This window comes from Saccopteryx bilineata, chromosome 5 (genome assembly GCF_036850765.1).
Source record: "Saccopteryx bilineata isolate mSacBil1 chromosome 5, mSacBil1_pri_phased_curated, whole genome shotgun sequence".
Taxonomy (NCBI): domain Eukaryota; kingdom Metazoa; phylum Chordata; class Mammalia; order Chiroptera; family Emballonuridae; genus Saccopteryx; species Saccopteryx bilineata.
Window position 1 is genome coordinate 26,164,057 of NC_089494.1, and position 27,330 is coordinate 26,191,386.

Consider the following 27,330-nt stretch of genomic DNA (forward strand, 5'->3'; position numbering starts at 1 on the left):
GAGATGCAGAGCATGCACTTGTACAAACTCATTATTGCTGCCAGTCAAGTTCAAGGTCCAGTATAAATACAAGTTTAAAATTGTTTGAGAAGCTTTTACAATATACCAATGACTGGGCCTAACCCTCAGCAATTCTGAATTAATTGATCTGGGGTCAAGACTGGGCACTTGAACTTTTAAAAGCTCCTAAGATATTCTCATGTTCAGTCAGTACTGAAAGCTCCTTTTTTCCTCTAGAATGATATTATAGACATTTTTAGAAAAACAATGGCCATTACCTATTACTGCATTATCAATGAAGGTGGATATGGCTTCTTTCTTAGCAATATTTTGAGCTCATAGGTAAGAAAATAATGTTCTCTGTTATTCATCAATATAACATCATTTTTAAAAATAGAAAATGAAGCCACCAGACATATATTATTCTATACAATTATGTATTTTTTTTAGACAGAGACAGAGAGAAAGATAGAGATAGGGACAGATAGGAACAGACAGACAAGAAGAAAGAGAGATGAGAAGCATTAATTCTTTGTTGCGGCTCCTTAGTTGTTCATTGATTGTTTTCTCCTATGTCCCTTGACCGGGGGGCTACAGCAGCCCAAGCGACCCCTTGCTCAAGCCAGCAACCATGGGTTTAAGCTGGTGAGCTGTGCTCAAACCAGATGAGCCTGTGCGTAAGCCAGTGATCTCGGGGGTTTGAACCTGGGTCCTCTGCATCTCAGTCCAATGCTCTATCTACTGCACCACCGCCTGGTCACACCATATTATGTATTTTCTATTTGATTGGCTCCAAATACTTATAAAAAAAGAGAGGTAGACTTTGGACTTTTACAAACTACGTAAGGTTTCTCATGTTTCATCTCTCTTTCTCTTTTTCACTCTCTTTCTCTGAGAATAATAATTACATTCATGGAGTATTTATTAAACGCTGGTCACAGTAAAGACTCTACAGACATTATCTCACTTAATTCTCACAACTTTTTGAGGTAAGTATAATATGCACCCAATTTACAGATGAAGAAACTGATATATGGTTTTGTAAACCAACCATATCATTTAGAAAACTGATACATATCATTTGGCTAGTATCACACAGCTTTGAAAATGGCAGTTAGAATTTGAACTCTAATCAACTGACTCTCAAGTCGCTCTTAATCCTTTGCATTGAAAGACACCATCTTTAATTTTTCATCTATAGGCTTTTAACTCCTCATAGTAGCTTAAGAAATGTTCATTGAATGGAAACCTACACTGTACCTTACTCATGAGGAGAAATTGTAACAGTAGTAAATCCAATATTTTGTTATAAGTATTTTTTACTTTATTAACAAAGCTTGGTTGGTTTGTTATCTTTAAAACAGAGATGACTACAACAATAAATGTTCCCTGATGGTTCCACCACTCCAAGAAATGCATGAAGACCTGGTTTCTTATGTGCAAAATGGGGAGAATAGGATCTTATTTGGATGAAACAAGAGCTATTTACTACATAAAGTACTTGATAAAAAGAGATGAACCATACAAGTATATGTTAACATAATTGCTTATCACAAAACACCTCTACCATCACACTACTGAAAGCATGATACATACATCATCAAGACTGAGCTTTGTAACAACACTTAGAATGGACGGCACAGTCATGCACAAAGAGGGATTTGTCCAAGGTCATGCTGCAATTGGGAGCTGACTTCTGTTCCCTGAGGTCTCTTTCCCATCCTTCCCCAGGCTGCAGTATAATCAGAAGCACTTCATACCCCAATGATTTTTTTTATTACCAAAATATCAAAAGCATAAGTGGCTCTACTCACCTTCTTAAATATGTTCATGCCAAGGTCGGAAGAAAGATCTGGTACTGCAGACCTACGCAGATTGGTCAACGAGACCTTAGAAAAGGCCTCAGGACTGAGAGATTTTTCTTCTTCATTACACTTCATGGTGAGATCCTTAATAGACAAAGGTAGACTTAATGATCAGGACCTATTGTTTTATATTCAAATATTTTTTCTTACTTAGATGTCATTTTTAATAGAAATATGCCTTCTGTGTTGATATCATGAAATATTTAACTTGTACCCAGACTTTCAGAACCAGATCCTGCTCCTGAGGTGATATGATTCATATGAACTGTAACTTCTGTTTGGAATTTTCAACAATGAGACTGTGATGATCAGAAAAGATAAGAAAAGAGGAAGAGGATAGGTATCTTTTTTCTTTTTATTAAAAAATGTGATTTTTCCATTCAATGATTCACCAAAGGAGATATTTACATTGGGCAGAATCAGTTGCTACTAAAACAAAGTATATTTCCTTTTCTGCCTGATGTTGTATTCATTGCTCATGTTTATTTTGAGAATGTGCAGACATTTCTCAGACACAGCCAATTCACAATTAAGTAAACCCAAACAACTGGAACATACTGCTAATCACATTTTTCTCTAAATATTAAACATGTGGTGCTGATGAGGAAGAGAGGCAGAATAAGTGTTCAAATAAAAAAATGATTTTCAGGGGATGTTATAACATTAACATACATTCAGTTCATTACTCCAATCATCTATAATAAATAACAAGACTACATATCAAAAAACAATATTTCTAATGATGGCATTGAGGCACTGGATAATTTTGACTTATGCAAAAGAGGTTAAAATATATTCAGTAAAACTCTAATGTCACGCATTTTATGATATCGGTAATCAACAGATTTATATGAGAACTTTTTGTGTTAAGTTGTGTTTTCATTATCTAAAACCCAATTTTCCACTATTCTGGATCAACAGAGGCTTGCCCTAGATTAGTGTGTACAAAAGGCATTCAGATGGCAGTTCTCTGAATGGTAAGTTAAATGCTAAAGAGCAGTGAAAGGATCCAGCAGTAAAAGATGGAAAGAAAGGGATAACATCACAGTCATCCATCAACCAAATAATCAATACTGCAATAAGTAAGAGCTAGATGCACAGAAGAAAAAGAGAGTCTGTTATGACCAAGGTTGTTGATTCAAATGACAATGGACCGAGTCTCTCTTACTTGGGTTTTGTGGGTATTCACCAGTGAGGGAGCTGCTGCCACCATTGAGCTACTCCTGGGTCTGGGCAGGAGAGGAATATCCGGTTCTGGGGGCTTTTCTGGCTTCTCTTCCAACATGTGTCGCAGCCTTTGTAGATAGTACATCAGAGACCACTGAGTGCCTTCCTCAGACCAGTGGGGCTGAAGTAGGCAGCGAAGAACAGCAACATCAAAGTAGGTGGCATAGCGGGACCTTTGGCATGGAGGTATCACAAGAGAGACCCTGTTTCCAAAGGCAGAAAGATGATTATATTGGTAGCCATACATTCCAATAAAGGGTACAGGGCTTATTGTTCCGCTTCTTCATTTGTTCATTTATTCATTCACTTATCTTTTGACTGGTTTATGCTAATATCCTCCTGACTGGTTTCATCCCACTTCTGTTAGACACTACCTGAAGTACAGACATTGGAGAGAGGTAGAAATTATTCAGGCAAGGTTGAGGATGGGGCAGGAGAGTGAATGGCATTTCAGTCAGGCAACAATGCTTACAAAAGTACACAGAGTTTTAAGGCATCATGAATTTGGGGTGGATAAGAGAGAATCACAGGTAATTGATAAAGCTGCTTAGTAATTTGGGTGGTGGACAAAGATGAGAATCTATAGACACAGATGTGGCTTAGATCACGAGTTTCTTTTATTAAACTATGCTATCAACTTTGACTTTTAGCTCGATAGAAGTGGGAATGATGTCTGTGTACTTCATTGGGCTATTGTAATTTCAACTGTGATAATATTATGTAAGAAAAACAAGGAAACTGCAAAGTACTAAGCAAACTGAAGTCTACTAGGAAGAAAATGAAATTATTTTGAAAACTCAATTTATAAGTCTATATAAGATAGCAATACTAATTTAAAAAAATCTTGAGATCTCAAGGTTATGGAATTCTATTATTTAATTTAAACACATGACATATTTATTACTTAGTTGTCAATTTAATCATACTACAAAATAGTGTTAAGTGATCATTATATTCAGGGCAATATATTATCTTAGGGGATATGAAACTAAGTTTAACTTCCTTGCCTTGAGGAACATATGGTTCTGTGAAAATGATAGACAATAAATAGCAAATTATAAATTTAGAATTTCTGGGATCCAATATGTAATCTTAAATCTAAACTGAACTGCCAAGTATAATTTCTTCCTGTTAGATAATACAAAAGTAAAATTTTTGTACCCTGCTATCAACTAGTAAATGGTGCTAATCATACATGATGAGTGTAAGCACAAAATGCAGCCACATAAAATAAGAAAGATTTTCCTAAACTTCCTAGACCCACATTTTTAAAATTGAAGATTATAACCCATTATTGGTTATATAAGAGATTAATTCAAAGAATATGGCTGCTATTAAAATGTTAACTAGAACAAAACCCAAGAGATGCAACAAATTGAATAAGAATTTGTATGGTTGGTGAAACTGGTGTTTCACCTCACATCTTTGTCATGAGTTCTGGGTCCTTGGAAAAGATTTCATTTTTAGCTGAGAGATGGAAAAAAGAGGTTGATTCTCCAGAATTACATCAAGAATTTGTTAGGAGACTTACAGACAAAAGCAGCTGCTTGGGTGGTAGTAAAATGGTAGCTCATAGATGTCCACACCCAAAAAGGGATGAGTTTGTTATATACAGCCAAGTGGCACATGATAATTGTAGGCCAGTAGTCACAGCCATCACAGCTGCCAGGCAGGTGCAGGTGCAGGTTCACATTTGATTCAGATAGATGGTAGAGAAACAATGGAGCCAAGAAATGGTGGGTTATTACCTTTATTCTAGCCTTGCAACCAGCTGGCAAGTAAATATATATAGTGGAAAAACACTTCCCTTTCCATTCAGGGCTCCCAAAGCCACTGACTTTCTTCTAGTTTTTCTAGAATCAAAGGCCCCCACCAGTTCAGCGGAGCTCACAAAGCCCCTTGCCTCTGTTCCCCTTCAGCACACCACCATCTTGGCTGCTTCCTCCCTTCAAAAACATGGCCTCTCTCTCTTAAAACTTGTTGGCGCAACAACCCCTCCTCCAGCACACATTAGCATAACCAAGCTCTTTCCCAAGCAGAAAGGTAATTAGCAGTATCACCTAACAGCATTATCATGTGGGCAGGAGCCATTTTTAACAATAAAAGTGAGAAAAAACCGAATAACACAAATTTTACAAACTTATTTGCCCAACAGTAACCCAGGTGGCTTGGAGCCACCCGTGATTTGTTAAAGCTGTATAATCCAAAGCAATAAACAACCTAATAAGCCCTTTTATCAGTGCGAGAATATTCTCTTCAGGTTATAGGGGCCCACTTCCCCCAGGGTGAACTAGTTTGTTTCCTAAAATGGCGTCTGTCACTTAAAACCCTGTATCATTCTGCCTAACATGAGTGAAATGTATTTCTTACTGTCAGTTGAAGTAGAGTTCAACTATATAAACCCAGACCAAGTCTGGTGCCCTGTGAATCATTTCCATAACCTTTATGCCTCCCTTTCAAAGCACATGTTGCACTTCACTGTTTCTACTCTCAATAGTACCACTGTCTGGCCTGTGCAGGGGCAACTGCCTATGGATACAGTGGTTTTGAACGTCAATATTTTGTAGTCTAATATGCTTGAATATTTTAGTTGACAAGTAGCAAACTAAGTATGTTAAAATCCAATCACATTTGGTGCTACACTACTAATTATTTAACTGAGTTGACAGTCACATGAAGAAGAGAAGCTTTCTACAATTGGCCATGTTCCTATATATGTTATGCTAAAGTTCATCCCTTTTCCAAGGTACTAGAACACTTTGAACATCAGCTGCATAGCAACTTTCAATCCATCAAAAGCCCCATAGATTACCCTTCCAACTATTTCTCATCAACTCCACAGACACCAACATTTTTCAGGTATCCTCCTAGTCTCATTGCTTTTTCTCTCCTTTCCCCACTCTTCTCCTCAAACCCTCCAAAAAACTGGAAGTTCCAACCTTCAAATCACATACAGTGGTGTCTTGAGATACGAGCAGACTAACATGTGAATTTTTTTTTCTTAATATACGAGCTGCAACTCAGTCCGTATTTTTGTTTGAGATCCAATCAAAATTCCAAGATGTGAGTCATAATTCGGGAAGCTGCTGCTAGTTGGTGTGTTGGTGCACGGGTCCAGTATCAGCAGCACAACACCAGCATCTCGTTCTTTCTCACGTAACCCGCAGAATCAAGTTGAATCTCTTGCGCTGTACTTGTTCTTGCATTATTTTTGCATCTTTTACTAACTTTTTTTGTGTGCTATTATGGGGCCGAAGAAAGTGAGTGTAAAGGACAGTGGAGAGAAGAAGAAGAGAAAGATGTCAATAGAAGTAAAGCAAAAAATAATAGAAAAACATGAGCGTGGTGTACAAGTGATTGAATTGGCAAGGCTGTACGACTGCAATACATCTACAATTTGTACCATTCTTACCCAAAAGGATGCCATCAAAAGTGCAAATACAGTGAAAGGAACTACAATTCTGTTTCAATTAAGGACAAATATCTATGAAGAAATGGAAAAGCTTCTGCTGGTGTGGGTTAAAGAGAAAGAGCTGGCAGGAGATACAGTGATGGAGACTGTAATATGCGAAAAAACATGTATTATTTACGGTGACTTGAAGAAGAAAGAACCATCAACCTCAAAAGAGGCAGCAGAAGATACATTTAAGGCAAGTCACAGCTGGTTTGAAAATTTCAAGAAGAGATCTGGCATCCACTCAGTGGTGAGGCATGGTGAAGCTGCGAGTGCTGATGTTAAGGCAGTTAAGGAGTACATCGCAAGTTTTGCTGCACTTATCACAAAGGAGGGCTACACCCCCCAACAAGTGTTCAACTGTGACGAAACAAGATTGTTTTGGAAAAAAAATGCCCTGGAGGACTTTCATCACCACAGAGGAAAAGAGGCTGCCAAGCCATAAACCCATGAAGGACCTTCTGACCGTTGGATTGTGTGCAAATGCTGGTGGTGACTGTAAAGTAAAGCCACTGCTAGTGTATCATTCCAAAAATCCTTGAACCTTTAAGACTCACAAGATTCTTAAAGAAAATCTGCAGGTTATGTGGCGCACCAATGCTAGGGCATGGGTTACACGGCAGTTTTTTATTGAATGAGCAAATCTCATCTTTGGCCCTGAAGTGAAGAAATATATTCAAGAAAATAAACTCCTGATGAAAGCATTACTAATCTTTGATAATGCTCCAGCCCACCCACCTGGTCTTGAAGATGACGTTCTTGATGAGTTCAAATTTGTGAAAGTCCTTACCTCTCACCCAACACGACTTCAACCTTGCAACCTATGAATCAGCAGGTCATTTCCAACTTTAAAAAATTTTACACAAAGCACTTGTTCTGCCACTGCTTTGAGGTGACTGAGAATTCAAATCTAACCTTCGAGAGTTTTGGAAAGATCACTACAACATCGTGATATGTTTATGCATTATTGACTTGGCATGGCAAGAGGTTACAAGAAGAACCTTGAACTCGGCATGGAAAAAGTTATGGCCTGATGTTGTTGCAGATAGGGACTTTGAAGGATTCGAACCAGAGACTGAGACATGGGTAGAAGCGTTGGAGGAGATTGTGTCCCTCAGAAAGTTGATGGGTCTGGAGGTAGATGAGGGTGATGTAAACGAGCTCATCGAGGAACATGAGGAGGAACTCTCAACTGAGGAGTTGAAGGAGCTACAGATGATGCAACATACGGAGCTTCTGCAAGAGATTAGTAGTGAGGAGGAGGTAGAGTCGGAGGAAGTGATTTCTACAAGTGAAATTAAAGACATGCTGGCAATGTGGGAGAAGCTTTCAAGTTTCATTGAAAAGAAACACCCAGAAAAAGTTTCAACTGGTCGTGCTTCAGCACTTTTTAATGACACTTGTTTGCCACATTTCTGTAACATTTTAAAAGGCAGGCAAAAGCAAACCTCTTTGGATAGATTTTTATTCAAAAGTCCAGTAAGTGAAAGTGCAGCCAAAAAGGTAAAAACAGGAGATGATTAAATGAAAAATATGTAATGTTAAGCTTAGGTTAAGTTTAAAGTTAAGAAAGTGCATTTTTTTACAATTAAGTTTTTGTGATTTCATTTTAAGTAAAGAAAGTGCAGTTTTAGTTCTGTTTAAAGTAAAGAAAATGCAGTTTTAGTTTACATTTAGTGTTAAGAAAGTGCAGTTTTAGTTTACATGTCTACAGTGCCTGCATCCCTTCCTCCCTCCCTCTTCCTCCGCCATTCACCTGTTAGCCACACTCATCTGTCTCCAAGGTAAGAATACAGTACTAAATAACACTTTTTTCTTTTATTTCATATATTTTGTTTTGCATTGGTAAAGTATACATGTGTGTTTCTTAATTAAAAACATGTCTTTTTTATAATTTAGGATGGTTTGGGGATGTTTCACAGGGCTGGAATGGATTAAATCTATTTCAGTTATTTTAAATGGGAGAAATTTGTTTGCTATACTAGTTGACTGACTTACAAGCTTGGTTATGGAACAAATTAAACTCATATCTCAAGGTACCACTGTAATTGGTTCTCCTAGAAACCAACCTCCAGTGAATTACAAATGTCACTATTAACATAACAAAAGACCTTATCACTTTCATCACTTAAGGAATGCTAAGGGTTTTAGAAGCTCTTGCCACTTTCTTTTAGAAACTTGCACAAAAGCTAAATATATATTTCTTATTATTAATTACAATAACATAAATTCCAACCAAAATTCCAAAGGGATTTATGACTTTTAAAAAAACATTTTTATTGATTGATTTTATAGAGAGGAAAGGAGAGAGAAAAAGAGAGAGAAACAATAGTTTGTTGTTCCACTTATTTATGCATTCCTTGGTTGACTCTTACATGTGCCTGACCAGATATTGAACCTGCAACTTTGAAGCATCAGGTTGATGCTCCAACTAACTGGCTACTCAGCCAGGGGCCATACTTTCCCTGTTCATTGATTGCTTTCTCATATGTCCCTTGACCAGGAGGCTCCAGTTGAACCACTGACCCCTTGCTCAAGCCAATGAACTTGGGCTCAAGCCAGCGACCTTGGGCTCAAGCCAGCAACCATGGGGTCATGTTTATGACCCTATGTTCAAGCTGGTAAACCCGTGTTCAAGCTGGTGTTTATCTCTTATAAATCAATAAGACTGTTCTGAAATTTAACTAGATGAATGAATAAAAATTTGAGAGTAATTAAGAAAGGTTTTAACAAACAAACAAATAAAAAACAGAGAGCAAAGAATATAAATTGCCAAATGTTAATGTGTTTTTTTAGGAATCTACAAATATCAATGGTATAAAATGTGGAGCTACAAAAGACTTAAATATTTACAAGAATTAAATATAAAAAAGATCATGTGTCAAATTAATACAAAGCTTTATTTGTCAATATATAATATTGCCATAATTGACTTATTCCTTAGAAAAATTTAATTTGGTCTATCTTTTTTTTTTTAAGTGAGAGGAGGGGAGCTAGAATGACAGTCTCCTGCATGCACCTGAATTGGGGATCCACCCAGCAACCCTCATCTGAGGCCAATGCTCAAATCTACTGAGCTACCCTCAGTGCCTAGTGACCATGCTCGAATCGATCTGTTGGCTGTGGAAGGGGAAGATGGAGAGAAAGGAGAGAGGGATGGGGAGAAAAGCAGAAGGTCAGTTCTCATGTGTGCCCTGACCAGGGATCAACCCAAGACGTCCACATGCCTAGCTGATACTCTATCCATGAGCCAACTGGCCAGGGCCTAATTAGGTCTATCTTAAATTAGCATATTTTATTCCTCAAATAAAATCAAGACAGATTATGATTTAAATGCCAAAATATGCAGCTATTATAGTACTAGAAATACATTTTGGCTACATTTTATAATCATGGAGTAGAGAAGAACTTTATAACAATATAATGGCCTCAAATTTAAAACAATACAAATGCCCATCAACAGGTGAATATGAAATAGGGTGTGTGGCAGAACATCTGCAATCCATAAAAGTTACAGGAATAGTCAAGAAGTAAGACCACACCGCTATTACACTTATGGTTCAGAGAAGGCAGAGAGCAGCTCCATCCAACACAGTGACTGGTTTCACCTAAAAGTAACCCCTGGCCTCATTGTATGTTCATTGTCATATATTACTGTGCAAAATGACACACACCCTGCTGACATAATCGGAAACAGAAAGCCTATATAAGAGCACAACATGGCCAGTGGAGCTCCTCTGAGAAATCTCTGTCTCTTTTCTATCCCTGAATATTCCTCTCCCTCATTGAATACCTTACACCCTTAGCCTCATTAAATAAACTTCAATAAAGGAAGCAAATTCCCCTGAAAGGCGGCTGCTCTGTCCATGGAGCAGCCCGTTCTCTGTCTCACTGCTGCAGTAATAAACACACTTTTACTTTAAACTCTATGCTGACTTGACTTGGAATTCTTTCCTGCATGAAGCCCAGAACCTACAGTGGGTCTTGGACCCTTGGGTCCCAACTCCTGGAACACACGCATGAGATGGATAAACAAACTGGCACATCTCTTCACTGGACTACTACTGAGCAATAAAAAACAGAAGACTATTGATAGATGTAAAATTATGCTGAGTTAAATAAACTGTCCCCCAAAGTGTATGTTTTTATTAATATAAAATTTTAGAAAACTTCAAATTCATCTAAGTGACAGAAAGCATATCATTGGTTGCCTGTGGATGGGGAAAGAGTAGAACAAGGAAGGGGAAAATTACAAAGGGGCACAAACTTTTGGAGAGTGATGGACATATCTGTTATCTCGACTGTGGAGATGGTTTCAAGAGTGTATACAATGAGCCTGACCAGGCAATAGTGCAGTAGATAGAGCATCAGCCTAGGATGCTGAGGAACTGTCAGTCTGGGACACTAAGGAACCAGATTCAAAACCCTGAGGTCACTGGCTTGAGCAGGGGCTCACCAGTGGGAGCGTAGGGTCACTGGCTTGAGCATGGGATTATAGACATGACCCTAGGGTCACTGGCTTGAGCCCAAAGGTTGCTGGCTTGAGTCCAGGGTTACTGGCTTGAGCAAGAGGTCACTGGCTCAGCTGGAGTCCCCCCCCCTTCAAGGCACATTTGAGAAAGCAATCAATGAACAACTAAGGTGCCATGACAAACAATTGATGCTTCTCATCTCTCCCTTCCTGTCTGTCTGTCTCTCTATATATATTTCAAAAAAGAAAAATAAGAGTGTATACAACAATATATAATAAGGCAGAGAGTGATTGTAGCTGAAGCACTGGAGTTTTACTTAATTTTGACTTTATTTATGCTATAATTTCAATGGTAACCATATAATAGTAATAGAGAGTTTCCTTTCAGTAGAAGAAAAATGGAGATTAGAGAAAACTCATTACTCAATTAATAGGCAGAGAAGAAAAAAAGATAAATAAACATGGGAAGCAGAGTAAATAAAAACATCTAAATAAAATAAAATGGAAGATATAAATCCAAGATAGCAGTTATCAAAATAAATACTGAATAGATTAGAAGATGGCAGCGGAGTAGGCAGACGCACAGACACCCAGCTCTCACCACCAAACTGGAATACAAATCAATTTAGGAAAAATTAGCATGAAAAACTAACTCTGGACTACAAGAATAGCTCTCAAAAACCAAGGAGCAAAGAAGAAGCCACAACAAACCTGGTAGGGAGTGCCTGAATCTCCCCTTCTTATAGGAATGGGGGGGGGCTCAGAGCCCAGAGGGAATCTCACCCCAGGGAAAAGAGCAGAAAATACTGCTCACAGCCACATGCCTGGTGACCAGGGAGCGAGGTGTGTTGAAAAGACCAGCTTATCTCCCAAGTGGAAAGGACAGAGAAAGGGACAGACTGTGAGGGGCTAAGAATGCAGGAGATGAACTAAAAAAGCTGACTCATCCATGCTGGAGGCAGCCATAGCTGGGGGAGGGACTGAACCCTCCACAAAACAGTACTGAATTGCTTTCGGATCAGAGATCGCCGGACATCTCTCCAGCTCCAATCAGCACAACAAGACACAGCTGAAAACAAGAAGTGGTGAGAAGGAGGGGCAGAAACTCAGTTCTCCATGGAGATCTGAGATACACCTCCCCTTACTGAAGCTGAGAAAACACCCTGCCCCCAGACAGATTAGTTGGCTGAAGAGGCCTTCAGAGTCTCAGGTTACACCCATCACATTCCTGTATACAGTTTCAAGGAAGCCCTATGCTGAGATCAATAAACAAGACTATCACCTGTTAAGAAAACAAACAAATCAAGACTTCAAAGCTGCCCAAATCTGAAAGTGGATTACAAATAATAGCTGTTACCAACCCAAGAAGACCTAGAAATAACACAACTGAAAACTGGAGGCAGACAACACCAAGCCTAGACTCAACCAACTCTACAAATAAAACACCCAAACACAATGAGAAGACAAAAAAGTGCAATCCAAATGAAACCACAAGAGATACCTTCAGGAGATGAACTGAGTGATATGGAAATAATCAAACTTCCAGATACGGAGTTCAAAATAATGATTGTAAGGATGCTTAGGGATCTTAGAACAATGATGGATGGTCATTATGAACACCTAAATAAAGAAATAGCAAGTATAAAAAAGAATCAGTCGGAGATGACAAATACAATATCAGAAATAAAGATCACAATGGAAGGAATTAAAAACAGGATAGATAGAGCTGAGATCGAATCAGCGAGTTGGAGGACAACTGGAATGAAGGCATGAAAGCAGAGAAGAAAAAAGAAAAGAGACTCAAAAAGTCTGAGGAAACTCTTAGAGAGCTCTGTGATAACATGAAGAGAAATAACATCCACATCATAGGGGTTCCTGAAGAAGAAGAGAAAGAACAAGGGATAGAGACTTTGTTCAATCATATCATAGCTGAAAAATTTTCTAAATTAATGCAGGAGAAACTCTCACAAGTTCAAGAAGGACAGAGGACTCCATTAAAGAGAAACCCAAAGAAACCTACACCAAGACACATCATAATTAAAATACCAAAGCTAAGCGATAAAGAGAAAACATTAAAAGCTGCAAGAAAAAAAAAAAAGCCATCACCTACAAAGGAGCCCCCATAAGGATGACATCTGACCTCTCAACAGAAACACTTGAGGCCAGAAGGGAGTGGCAATAAATATTCAAAGTAATGCAGAACAAGAACTTACAACCAAGACTACTGTATCCAGCAAGGCTATCGTTTAAAATCAAAGGAGAAATAAAAAGCTTCCCAGACAAAAAACAACTCAAGGAATTCATTACAACCAAACCAATGCTGCAGGAAATGTTAAGGGGCCTGTTGTAAACAGATCAAAGTGGGGAAAGAATATAGCAAAAAAGGAATACAGCTTTAAAGAATAAAATGGCAATAAACAACTACATATCAATAATAACCATAAATGTAAATGGATTAAATGATCCAATCAAAAGACATAGGGTAGCTGCATGGATAAGAAAACAGGACCCATACATATGCTGTCTACAAGAGACACACCTTAGAACAAAAGATACACATAGATTGAAGGTAAAAGGATGGAAAAAATATTTCATGCAAATAGAAATGAAAAAAAAAGCTGGGGTAGCAATACTTATTTCAGACAAATTGGACTTTAAAACAAAGGATATAGTAAGAGATAAAGAAGGCCACAACATAATGATAAAGGGAGTAATCCAACAGGAAGATATAACTATTATAAATATCTATGCACCTAATATAGGAGCACCCAAATATATAGAGCAGACTTTGATGGATCTAAAGGGTGAGATCAACAGCAATACTATAATAGTAGGGGATTTCAATACTGCACTAACATCACTAGATAGATCCTCAAGAAAGAAAATTAACAAAGAAACAGCAGACTTATTGGACACACTAGATCAACTCGATTTAATAGATATCTTCAGAACCTTTCACCCTAAAGCAGCAGAATATACATTCTTTTCAAGTGCTCATGGTACATTCTCTAGGACAGACCACATGTTAGGGCACAAAAGTGGTCTCAACAAATTTAAGAAGATTGAAATCATATCAAGCCCTTTCTCCAATCACAACGGCATGAAACTAGAAATGAACCACAACAGAAAAAGTAAAAAATTCTCAAACACATGGAAACTAAATAGCAGGTTGTTAAATAATGAATGGATTAAAAATGAGATCAAAGAAGAAATAAAAAAATTCCTAGAAATGAATGACAATGAGCATACAACAACTCAAAATTTATGGGACACAGCAAAAGCAGTACTGAGAGGGAAGTTCATAGCACTACAAGCACACTTTCAGAAGCTAGAAAAAGCTCAAATAAACAACTTAACCCTGCATCTAAAAGAACTAGAAAAAGAACAGCAAGTAAAGCCCAAATGTAGTAGAAGGAAGGAAATAATAAAGATCAGAGCAGAAATAAATGACATAGAGGCTAAAGAAACAATACAGAGGATCAATGAAACTAGGAGCTGGTTCTTTGAAAAGGTAAACAAGATTGATGAACCTTTAACTAGACTCACCAAGAAAAAGAGAGAGATGATTCAAATAAATAAAATTAGAAAGGAGAGTGGAGAAATAACAACTGACACAACAGAAATACAAAATATTGTAAGAAAATACTATGAAGAACTGTATGCCAAAAAACTAGACAACCTAGATGAAATGGACAAATTCCTTGAAACATACAATCTTCCAAAAATCAATCTGGAAGAATCAGAAAACCTAAACAGACCAATTATACCAAATGAGATCAAAACAGTTATCAAAAAACAAAGAGAAGTCCGGGGCCTGATTGCTTCACAACCGAATTCTACCAAATATTCAAAGAAGAACTAACTCCTATCCTTCTCGAATTATTTCAAAAAATTCAAGAGGAAGGAAGACTTCCAAGGTCCTTTTATGAGGCGAGCATAATTCTGATTCCAAAACCAGGCAAAGACAACACAAAGAAAGAAAATTATAGGCCAATATCTCTGATGAATATAAATGCTAAAATCCTCAACAAAATATTAGCAAACCGGATCCAACAATATATGGAAAAAATCATACAGCATGATCAAGTGGGATTTATTCTGGGGAGACAAGGCTGGTACAATATTTTTAAATCAATCAATGTGATTCATCACATAAACAAAAGAAGGAGAATAACCATATGATAATTTCAATAGATGCAGAAAAAGCATTTGATAAAATCCAGCACCCATTCATGATCAAAACTCTCAGCAAAGTGGGAATACACGGAACATACCTCAACATGATAAAAGCCATCTATGAGAAACCCACAGCCAATGTCATACTCAATGGGAAAAAATTAAAAGCAATCCCCTTAAGATCAGGAACAAGGCAGGGGTTCCCCCTTTCACCACTCTTATTTAACATAGTCCTGGAAGTCCTAGCCACAGCAATCAGACAAGAAGAAGAAATAAAAGGCATTCAAATTGGAAAAGAAGGAGTAAAACTATCATTATTTGCAGATGATATGATATTGTATATAGAAAACCCTAAAGTCTCAATCAGAAAACTACTAGACCTGATAAATGAATTCAGCAAAGTGGCAGGATATAAAATCAATACTCAGAAATCAGAGGCATTTTTATACACCAACAATGAACAGTCAGAAAGAGAAATTAAGGAAACAATCCCCTTCACAATTACAACCAAAAAAATAAAGTACCTAGGAGTAAACTTAACCAAAAGTACTAAAAACTTGTACTCGGAAAATTACAAAGCATTGATAAAAGAAATCAAGGAAGATACAAACAAGTGGAAGCATATACTGTGCTCATGTTTAGGAGGAATAAACATCATTAAAATGTCAATATTACCCAAAGCAATCTATAAATTCAATGCAATACCAATTAAAATACTAATGACATACTTCAAAGATATAGATCACATATTCCAAAAATTTATATGGAACCAAAAGAGAACACAAATAGCCTTAGCAATCTTAAAAAAGAAGAATAAAGTGGGAGGTATCACACTTCCTGATATCAAGTTATACTACAAGGCCATTGTAATCAAAATAGCCTGGTACTGGCATAAGAACAGGCATATAGATCAATGGAACAGAACAGAGAACCCAGAAATAAACCCACAGTTCTATGGACAACTGATATTTGACAAAGGAGGTAAGGAAATACAATGGAGTAAAGACAGCCTCTTTAACAAATGGTGTTGGGAAAATTGGATAGCTATCTGCAAAAAAATGAAACTAGATCACCAGCTTACACCACTCACAAAAATAAACTCAAAATGGATAAAAGACTTAAATGTAGGCCGTGAAACCATAAGCATCTTAGAAGAAAACATAGGCAGTAAGCTCTCCGACATCTCTCAGAGCAATCTATTTGCTGATTTATCTCCACGGGGAAGTGAAATAAAAGACAGGATAAACAAATGAGACTATATCAAACTAAAAAGCTTTTGCACAGCTAAAGACAACAAGAACAGAATAAAAAGACAAACTACACAATGGGAGAACATATTTGACAATACGTCTGATAAGGGGTTAATAACCAAAATTTATAAAGAACTTGTAAATCTCAACACCAGGAAGACAAACAATCCAATCAAAAACTGGGCAAAGCCCTGGCCGGTTGGCTCAGCGGTAGAGCATCGGCCTAGCGTGCGGAGGACCCGGGTTCGATTCCTGGCCAGGGCACACAGGAGAAGCGCCCATTTGCTTCTCCACCCCTCCGCCGCGCTTTCCCTTTCTGTCTCTCTCTTCCCCTCCCGCAGCCAAGGCTCCATTGGAGCAAAGATGGCCCGGGCGCTGGGGATGGCTCTGTGGCCTCTGCCCCAGGCGCTAGAGTGGCTCTGGTCGCAACATGGCGACGCCCAGGATGGGTAGAGCATCGCCCCCTGGTGGGCAGAGCGTCGCCCCTGGTGGGCGTTCCGGGTGGATCCCGGTCGGGCGCATGCGGGAGTCTGTCTGACTGTCTCTCCCTGTTTTCAGCTTCAGAAAAATGAAAAAAAAAATGGGCAAAAGAAATGAATACACACTTCTCCAAAGAGGACATACAGATGGCCAATAGGCATATGAAAAAATGCTCAACATCACTAATCATTAGAGAAATGCAAATTAAAACCACAATGAGATATCACCTCACACCAGCCAGAATGGCGCTCATCAACAAAACACAGAATTAGTGCTGGCGAGGATGTGGAGAAAAGGGAACCCTCCTGCACTGCTGGTGGGAATGCAGACTGGCGCAGCCACTGTGGAAAACAGTATGGAGATTCCTCAAAAAACTAAAAATCGAACTGCCTTTTGACCCAGCTATCCCACTTTTAGGATTATACCCCAAGAACACCATAGAACAGCTCCAAAAGGAGAAATGCACCCCCATGTTTGTGGCAGCATTGTTCACAATAGCGAAGATCTGGAAACAGCCGAAGTGTCTGTCAGAGGACAAGTGGATTAAAAAGCTTTGGTACATATATACTATGGAATACTACTCAGCCATAAGAAATGATGACATTGGATCATTTACAATAACATGGATGGACCTTGATAACATTATATGGAGTGAAATAAGTAAATCAGAAAAAAACTAAGAACTATATGAATCCATACATAGATGGGACATAAAAATGAGACTCAGAGACATGAACAAAATGGATGGCAACGGAGGTGGGGGGAAGGGGGGAGGAAGGAGAGAGGGGTTGGGGGAGGGGAGGGGCACAAAGAAAACCAGATAGAAGGTGACAGAAGACAATTTGACTTTGGGGGAGGGGTATACAGCAAAATCAAATGTCAAAATAATCTGGAGATGTTTTCTCTCAACATATGTACCCTGATTTATCAATGTCACTGCATTAAATTTAATTAAAAAAATAAATACTGAATAAATACACTAATAAGATAAAAATTATCACACTGAATTATTTTTATATACTATATATATATACTTTTATACAAATCTGTCTCATTATTTCCTGATGATGTTATGCCTGTTTTTTCACAGTATTTTATTCTCTAACTTTTCATTATGTAATCATTTTAATAAAAAGGCTGAGTCTTAGAATTTTGTGCATTGTTGAGTTTTCATAAGAAGCATAAGGGCTAGATTCAAAATCAAGTTTCCCATCCTGGGCAGGATATCTTTTATTTGCCTCCAACCCCTGCTCCCTGACTCCATTCACTCTCTACCCTTCTCCACCTCCTTGTCCTGGAAAATTTGCCCTGCAGACTCTCCCTGGGGGTCCCCTGCGTCTGGCTGCTGGTTGAAGCTGGCAAAAGGAGGTTCCCAGAGGAGAGTGAAAGGCAGAAGGACCAGGAATTTTTTCACAAGGCTCCAACTTCCCAGAGATTTTTCCAAGGATGGCACTGTGATCTAGGGCTGACAAGAACTGTGACCACGGATGGTCACAGCTCTTCCTAATCACTCTCTCCATAGAGTTCTCCACAACTGCTTCCTTCCTTTGCTCCTTCAGGCTTTAAGCTGGTATGCCTCCCTCAGGCCCTATACCTGATTCTTAGCAAATTGTACTAGTTCTGTCCAAACCTTTGTAAACAAGCTGTGTAGAGTCAAAGCACAGTGGACTTTTTGAACACCTTTGAGAATCCAATATGGGTCACTGTCAGCCATGACAGTTATGTCAAGTGCTCTGTTAGACTGATGTAGTGGGGTGGAATGGGAATGTCCCTATGAGAGGCCCAAAACGCCCAAACCACAAGTCTGAACTCTTGGGTTAAAACTCCATCTGGACACTGATATAATTGGGACCTCCATCTCTTGTGGACTGTAAGAACTCAGAGTTCTGACCACCCAGTGCTGGAGCTTGGCTGTACCACAGGTAATGTTTAGAGTACCTGGACTCCCACTCCATCCACGTGTACTGTCACTGTATGTAGCTGCCTGGCTTGAGACTGACACTTACTGATCCACTTATGAACACTGCTAGTGTCCAGGCTTGATGCCGGAGGCTCATTCTGCTTACAGCGTAAGCTCTCTTTCTCTGTGTGTAATCTGTAGGTAATTCTATTACCTTACTGGAGAGGTCTACCCCAATAAACCTGGCTTTGTGGAAAGACACAAAGATGTGTGAGTGACTCCCTTTGGGATGTTCCTTTGCTCATGAGTTTTAATCTCTTCACAAATTACCCAAGTGTGGACTTGTTTCCTGACTGATTATATCCTGAATCCCAGTTTGAAGGAAAATAACCTTGATTCTCATTTCTACCAATTCCGTAAGTGGCCTTTACCACTCCTCACTGCCACCTACCCACGCCCACCCCACTTTTAAAAATGGATGAACTGGCCTGACCTGTGATGGTGCAATGGATAAAGCGTCAACCTGGAAATGCTGAGGTTGCCGGTTCGAAACCCTGGGCTTGCCTGGTCAAGGCACATATGGGAGTTGATGCTTCCTGCTCCTCCCCCCTTCTCTTTCTCTCCTCTCTCTCTATCTCTCTATCTCTCTCTCCTCTCTAAAAAAAAATGAATAAATAAATAAAAAATGGATGAACTGACTCCTTTCAGCCCGTGTTTTATATCTGGAAAACAGGATTTAAAAAAATAATAATAATATACTCTTGGATTTAGAAAGAAAAGACAAAGTCTGAGGCTGGCTGGCTACCTGCTGGGTAATTTTAGGTTCCTCCAGTATTTGTGACAATCACCTGACTTATTATGAGAGCCTGTGAACACTTTGTTTTCTTGAATAAATAAGCTGCTGTGATTCAGGCAGATATTAGTAATTCAACAGAATTATTTATCCCCCATTGTCCTAGCTGTCTTTACCCTTTACTTTCTGCCCTGCACCTCAGTGCCCCCAAATAGTTCTGGCTAGTAATTTAGACTGAGGAGTTCCATAAACTATATCAAATCCCTAGAGTAGTGTTCCATGTAATGAGATGCCAATGGATTACTTCCATGAGAACGCCAAGGGGGACAGGGAGGACAAGATTGTTTAAAATGAAGACTCTGGATTTATTAAACAGACTTGTGGGGAATAGAACCCAGAAATCTTTATTTCATTTATTTTTATTTTTATTTTTTAAGACTTTATTTATTTTGGAAAGAAGAGAGAGCGATAAAGAGAGAGAGAAGGGGCTCTGGCTGGTTGGCTCAGTGGTAGAGTGTCAGCTTGGCATACAGGAGTACCGGGTTTGATTCCCGGCCAGGGCACACAGGAGAGGCACCCATCTGCTTCTCCAACCCTCCCCCTCTCCTTCCTCTCTGTCTCTCTCTTCCCCTCCCGCAGCCAAGGCTCCATTGGAGCAAAGTTGGCCCGGGCACTGAGGATGGCTCTGTGGCCTCTGCCTCAGGTGCTAGAATGGCTCTGATTGCGGCAGAGCGATGCTCCAAGATGGGCAGAGCATCGTCCCCTGGTGGGCGTGCCGGGTGGATCCCGGTCGGGCGCATGCGGGAGACTGTCTGACTGCTTCCCCATTTCCAGCTTCAGAAAAATACAAAAAAAAAAAAAAAAAAAGAAAGAAAGAAAAAGAGAAAGAGAGAAGGGGGGAGAGGAGCAGGAAGCATCAACTCCTATGTGCCTTGGCCAGACAAGCCCAGGGTTTCAAACCAGCAACCTCAGCATTCCAGGTTGATACTTTATTCATTGCGCCACCACAGGTCAGGCAAAAAATCTTTATTTTAAACAATATCTCTAGGTAATGAAAATTAAAATACATACTCCTAGTAACATTAGAGCACAAATGACCTAGAGAGACATGTAATGCATGACTTTGTACTTTTAAGCCAACGTCCAAAACAATTCTCATGTGGAAACACTAACTGGAATGATAGATATGTTGACAGTTCTGTCCGTGAGAGTGCCAGATGACTGTATTTATGTCTTTCTCAGCACAAAAATTTATTTATTTACATGTAAGTAATTACTAACTGTCCAGTTGAGTTCCGTAGTCAGTAACCACTTCCTAACAGTTCATATCAGTTCAGTGATAACGGACAGCACAGTAACAAGATTCCACCAATATAAGGCTGTGATCAGACACTAAAACCCTGTCTGTAACTTCAATAATCAAAATTTGTAAGCAAATTTACATTTCAATTGCTTAATATTTAAAGAGACTCCATTTGAAACAATAATGAAGTTAAAGGGCATTTTGTAGCAAATATTTATAATCTTCATTTTAAGTGTTATTCAAACACTAGTTCATTTGACCTAAAATGTAAGCTCTACTGGGCTGTAGAGTCAATAAAAAACTAAAATGATCAATATATATATTTATTTCATTTAGGACAGCATTATCAGATGTAGTCAACATTTCACTAAGTAATCAATAAAAGTTATTTTTGTTCATGTTATCCAACTAATTAACATGTGAGACAAAAATTTAAAAAACTGGATAAAGATGGTATGAGGAAAATTTATTGTATTATATGATATAAGTGTCCTTTTCTACTCTAATATACTATAATTTTGTAAGTCCTTTGATATAAAAAAATGAAAAGTAAAAATTTTATTCTAAATGATATAAATTAATGCTGCTTTTATCTATCTGATGACCTCATGGATAAATTTTAAAATATTTTATACCTTTTAAATTTTTATATGTTATAATTAGCATATATTTTTATATGCCTAGAACAAATAACACATTGTGACCAAAACCAAAAAAACAAGAAACTTCAAAATACTATTGAAAAAGGTAAGAATTGCTTCAATCTATTTTCCAAGTAACTATGGCTGCAGAAAGCCAGGTTATTATAAATTAGGGTTGGAGAAGCTTTTAGAGGGCATCCAAGGAAGAAAAGAACTCGGAAATAATCTACTGAAGCAGAGAACTGTGGAAATCAGTCTTGACCCTATGCAGCATTTAACAAAGCAGAAATTAAGTCTGTGTAGATGGTAATTAAAGATGAAATCTCACATTAATTTTAACAAACTGGCTACCTGGTCACTGATTGCAGAGTTCGGGGAAGAACGTGTTCAGTTCAGTCAAGGTCAGGGCAAAAGAGATGAGAAATTGGATTTGTTTCATGTGAGCAAACAGCTTTTATTCCGAGAATATTTGCATTGCTTTGTTATTTAAGTTTTCATTTCTGATTAATACATGAACTCCTCCAATAAAGATAAATTAACATTAGCATTATCTATAAGGTCTGCCTTGTGCATCATTTCCATAGCAACCAGCCACTGCAGCTAAGAAGGGAACAGACCTAATTCTTTTTTTTTTTTTTTTTTTTTTAGCGAGAGAGATTGAGATAGAGAGAGACAGAGGGAGAAACAGATGGAGATAGGCAGGAAGGGAGAGAAATGAGAAGCATCAATTCTTCACTGTGGCTCCTCAGTTGTTCATTGATTGCTTTCTCATTTGTACCTTGACTGGGGAGCTACAGCAAAGCAAGGACCCTTTGCTCAAGCCAGCAACCTTGGGTTCAAGCCAGCTACTTTTGGGCTCAAGCCAGTGACCATGGGGTCAGGTCTATGATTCCATGCTCAAGCCAGTGACCCCATGCACAAACCAGGTGAGCCCATGCTCAAGTCAGATGAGCCCATGCTCAAGCTGGCAACCTCAGGGCTTAAACCTGGGTCTTCTGTGTCCCAGTCTGATGCTCTATCCACTGTGCCACTGCCTGGTCAGTCCCTAATTCATTCTCCTAAAGTGTCACCAATTTACAAAGAATCCACACAAACGTGCTGTGAGCGACTATGTGCATATATGTGTCAGAGAATGCATATATATGTAGATATTTAAGTGTGACAATATCAAAGATGGGAAAAACAATGTCCTTCCACAAAAAGAAAACCTGGGAAATTATAGTTGACTATGACTTTCAGGCAAATCAGACTGGAAACATTAACACTTAAATTTATCAAAGAAAAGAAATATTACTTGCTATTTATATTTGCAAATTTCCAATGCTTATTATTGTTGAGAAAAATAATCTAAGAAATATAAGCTCCTGCCTATTATGTAATCTCAATATTTCATCCTGACATTGTTTTTAATAATTTTTAAAAGTCACAAAGAAACATAATATTTGAGGTAAGAAATTCCTTACACTTAAATAAAACTTTTTGTAGCCCGGTCAGAGCACACAGGAGAAGTGACCACCTGCTTCTCTACCCTTCCCCTTCTGCCTTCTTTCTAGCTCTCTCTTCCCCTCCCACAGCCAGGGCTCCACTGGAGTAAGTTGGCCCTGGCACTGAGGACGGCTCCATGTCCTCCACCTCCAGAAAGGCTCACGTTGCAACTGAGCAACGCTCACAATGAGCAGAGCATTGCCCCCTAGTGGGATTGCTGGGTGGATCCTGGTCGGACACATGCAGGAGTCTGTCTCTCTGTCTACCTGCTTCTCACTTAAGAAAAATACAAAACCCTGGCCGGTTAGCTCAGTGGTAGAGCGTCGGCCTGGCGTGCAGGAGTCCTGGGTTCGGTTCCTGGCCAGGGCACACAGGAGAAGTGCCCATCTGCTTCTCCACTCCTCCCCCTCTCCTTCCTCTCTGTCTCTCTCTTCCCCTCCCACAGCCAAGGCTCCATTGGAGCAAAGTTGGCCCTGGCACTGAGGATGGCTCCATGGCCTCTGCCTCAGGTGCTAGAATGGCTCTGGTTGCAACAAAACAACGCCCCAGATGGGCAGAGCATCACCCCCTGGTAGGCATGCCGGGTGGATCCCAGTGGGGCGCATGCGGGAGTCTGTCTGACTGCTTCCCCTTTTCCAACTTCAGAAAAATTTAAAAAAATTAAATTAAAAAAAAAAAAAGAAAAGTACAAAAAAACCCAAAAACCCTTTCTGGAATTTGTGCAGAACAAAATTAGTAAAGAAGGAATATGAAGATACTTAATAATTGATGTGAAAATAAATGTACAGATATAGTCATAATAGTTATCATATATAAAATGATGGTAATGTTATCATTACCGCTGGTTGTAGCCAGCCTCCAAAATAGGCCGCAATGACCCCTGCCCTCTTGGTATTCACACCTTCATGTAGTCCCCACACATTCTTTCCCAGGGTTGGTTGGTGTGATCCATAGAATATAGCAGAAGTAATGGCGTTTCTCTTTGAATATTAAGTTATAAAAGACACTAAAACATTTATCTTTGTTGCTCCTTCTCTTTCTGGGATAATGTATTTTGAAGAAATCCAGCTGTGTCCTGAACAGCCCTATGGAGAGACCCAGATGGAGAAGAACTGAACCTTCTGGTTAACAGCCATTGAAGTGAGCTAGAAGGCAGAGCCTAAGGCCCAGTCAAGCCTTTAAGATGACTGCAGCCAGGGCCAACATCTTGAAATACCCTGGGTTACAACCACTCAGACAAGCTGTTTCTGGGTTTACGATCCTCAGAAACTGTGTAAAATAATACATTTCATTTGTTTTAAGCTGCCAAGATTGGGGGTAATTTGTCATACAGCAATTGGTAGCCAACACAGATTGTGGAACTGTATTAACAAAATCCTAAATTTTGGAAATGGTTTTGGAATCAGTCAACTGGCAGAGGCAGTAAAGACTTTGAAGAGTGTGTTAAAACATAAAAGCATACACTGCCTTGCACAAATTGCTAACAGAAGTCTTGAACATTGAGGGGGCTGTTGATGAGACTTAAGAAAAGCAAGAGGTGTGTTGCTGGAAACCGGAGGAAGGAGGATCCTTGTTTGTAGTGGCAGGAAAGTGCTTGCTGTGATGTGAAAAGTTATATTGTTTTTAACAAAGTAGGTGATCTAAGAAAATATTCAGAGGAAGTGTTAAAGGTGCCTTCTGATGAAAGGCCATGTGCCAGGCACTAGAGGTAGAACAGTGAGTAAAAAAAGAATTGATCCCTCTGCTTAGGATTTTACAGTCTAGAGAGAAAAATAACTGTTTGACAAATAATCACATAGGTATCTAAATTATGATTTCCATTTGTACCATAAGAACAAACAGGGAGTTCTATGACCGTGTTTAACATGGTTGACCTGCCAAAGCTTCTCTAAGAAGTAAGGAAATGATATTTAAATTGAGTCTTGAAGGATAAGGAGTTGGTTAAGTGAAGGTAAATGGAAGAATAATCCAGGCAGATGGATTAGCATACTACAAATCTCAGAGCTAAGGAGAAGTTTAGTGCATATCAAGACCTCACAAAAGGCTGGACTTTAATATTTGGGGTGTGGGTAGTGGCACAACATTATAGAGAATTAGACAGCGGCCAGGTGATGTGGACCTAGAGGGCATATCAGGGATTTTGAATTTTATCTTGATAACAATGAATAGTCATAAATAGAGTGAAAGGGTCAAAGTAGCATGACTAATTTTTTCCACGGATATGTTACACTCTTATTGGATGGTGGCACAAGTGAATAAGAAGAGACTCGTAAGTGGACCCTTGCTGTATGCTAGACGGGAGGTGATGAGAGGCTTGCTTGATGGTGGTGGTCTTAGGGATAGATAGAAGAAGGCAAAATCAAAATACTTTTATATACGCTTTTCCTCAGCCTTCCTTGTGTCATAAATTTAATCACCATTCACTCAGTTGCTCAAGCCAAAAGCCTGAGTTATGCTTGATTCCTTTCTTTTTCTTGCTCTCCACATTCAGTCATGTCAGCTCTACCCCACAGTGTACCCCAGTTCCAACCTCACCTCAGCTTTCCTGCCCCTATTACTACCACTTTCATCAAGTCATATCCCCTCTCACCTGACCATTGCAATAGTCTCCTAACTAGTCTCTGAATCTACTTTTGCTTCCTGAGTCTATTTTTTATAAACTATTTAGGGTGGTATTTAAAAAGTGTGAGTCAGTTAAAGGCACTCCATTGCTCAGACAGCCTCAATGGCCTTTCTTCACATGTTGAACAATCTCCAAACTTTTTACCGTATCTTCTTAGCTCCTACTTGATCTGGCCCTTCACAGCCTCTCTGATTCCCTAAAACTTAGCCCCTAGCTCACCACTCTGTGGTCACAGTGGCCCTCTTGTTATTCCTAAAGCACACTGAGTTATTACCCCTTTGGAGCCTTTAGACTTGCTGTGCCCTGTGCCTAGAATGCTCTTCCCTGATCTTCCTGAGGCTGCCTCCTTCCTATCATTTATGTCTCTGAAATAGAGCCCACCTTTCATTCTGTTGTTTTGCCTTCATAATCTAAGAATAACCTGGAAATCATTTTATTCACTTATCTGTTTACTCTTTTTTGTTTTTTTGTATCAATGAAGTATGCATGCCCTCTCGGAACTTGGAGCAGCCCCCAGGCAACACCCAGCAATAAAACAGGGACCTCAGTTCTGCAACCAGGAGATGAATTCTGCCAATAACGAGAGGGGGCCTGTAAGTGGATCTTTCCCCAGTCAAGCCTGTGATGAGACTGCAGGCTATCCTGACACCAGGGATTGCAGCCTGGTAAGAACCTGAAGCAAGAACCCAGCTACATTGCCCCTAGATTTCTGGCATACAGAAATTGTGAAATAATAAGTTTGTGTTGCTTTAAGCCAGTAAGTTGTTTAATTTGTTAAACAGCAGTAGAAAACTAATATAAGAATAAACAGAAACTACGGAAAAGCAACATTTGATCAGATATAAGAAGGCAATTCCACTAAATACAACTATCTAAAAATGAAGTGAGCTTCATCTGAGGTTAACGAATTCTTCATTGCTGTGTTTAAGAGGTTAAAATGTTTTTAGTGCATCAGATTGGACTGGTTATCTTCACAGGTTCGTTTCACCTTAAAAATGATTTTAAGTACTCATCAACACCATTGACTTGGTATAGTAAATCATGTTAAATAAACACTATCTCTGCTTAGATAACTAAAGTTGCTGCCAACAATTCGTATTCTCAGTCAGCAAAAGATCCTTTCACTGGTTCACTTGCTTTTGAAATTCAAAATGAAACACAAAGATAAACAACTATTTACTTCATTTTTGTTTAAAAGCATTTATCTTCATATGGATCTATGCTTTCAACACTTCTAAAAAAATCTTTAAAAAACACTGCACCCATATAGCCCGATTTGGTACTAGAAGGAAGTAGACCGTTACAAGATCACCGAATGAAAATACTTGGGAATCATCTTTTTGTTTTGTTTTGTTTTTTTGATAAAGGGCTTTTACCCAGAAAATATAAGAACTCTTGCAATTCAATAAGAAGAAGTCGAATAACCCAGTTCATACGTAAAGAAGACCTGACTTTGTGTGATAAACATACAACACAATATACAGACGATGTATTGTAGAATTGTATACTTGAAATCTGTATAATTTTATTAACCAATATCACCTCACCTCAATAAATTCAGTTAAAAATGATAATATAAAAAAATTAGGCGCCTGACCTGTGGTGGCGCAGTGGATAAAACGTCGACCTGGAAATGCTGAGGTTGCCGGTTCAAAACTCTAG

The 27,330-nt window shown here is 38.9% G+C and overlaps 1 protein-coding gene across 5 annotated transcripts in view; it reads right to left on the reverse strand.

Moving 5' to 3' along the window:
• Positions 1-27,330, reverse strand: part of UNC80 (unc-80 homolog, NALCN channel complex subunit) — a 213,369-nt gene that overhangs the window by 170,895 nt on the left and 15,144 nt on the right. For all 5 annotated transcript variants that reach the window (XM_066278794.1, XM_066278792.1, XM_066278791.1 and 2 more), the window contains exons 8-9: positions 3,034-3,295; positions 1,815-1,949 (exon numbers count right to left, since the gene is read on the reverse strand). In XM_066278794.1, the coding sequence (XP_066134891.1) occupies positions 1,815-1,949; positions 3,034-3,295 (397 nt within the window). The remainder of the gene's footprint in view (positions 1-1,814; positions 1,950-3,033; positions 3,296-27,330) is intronic.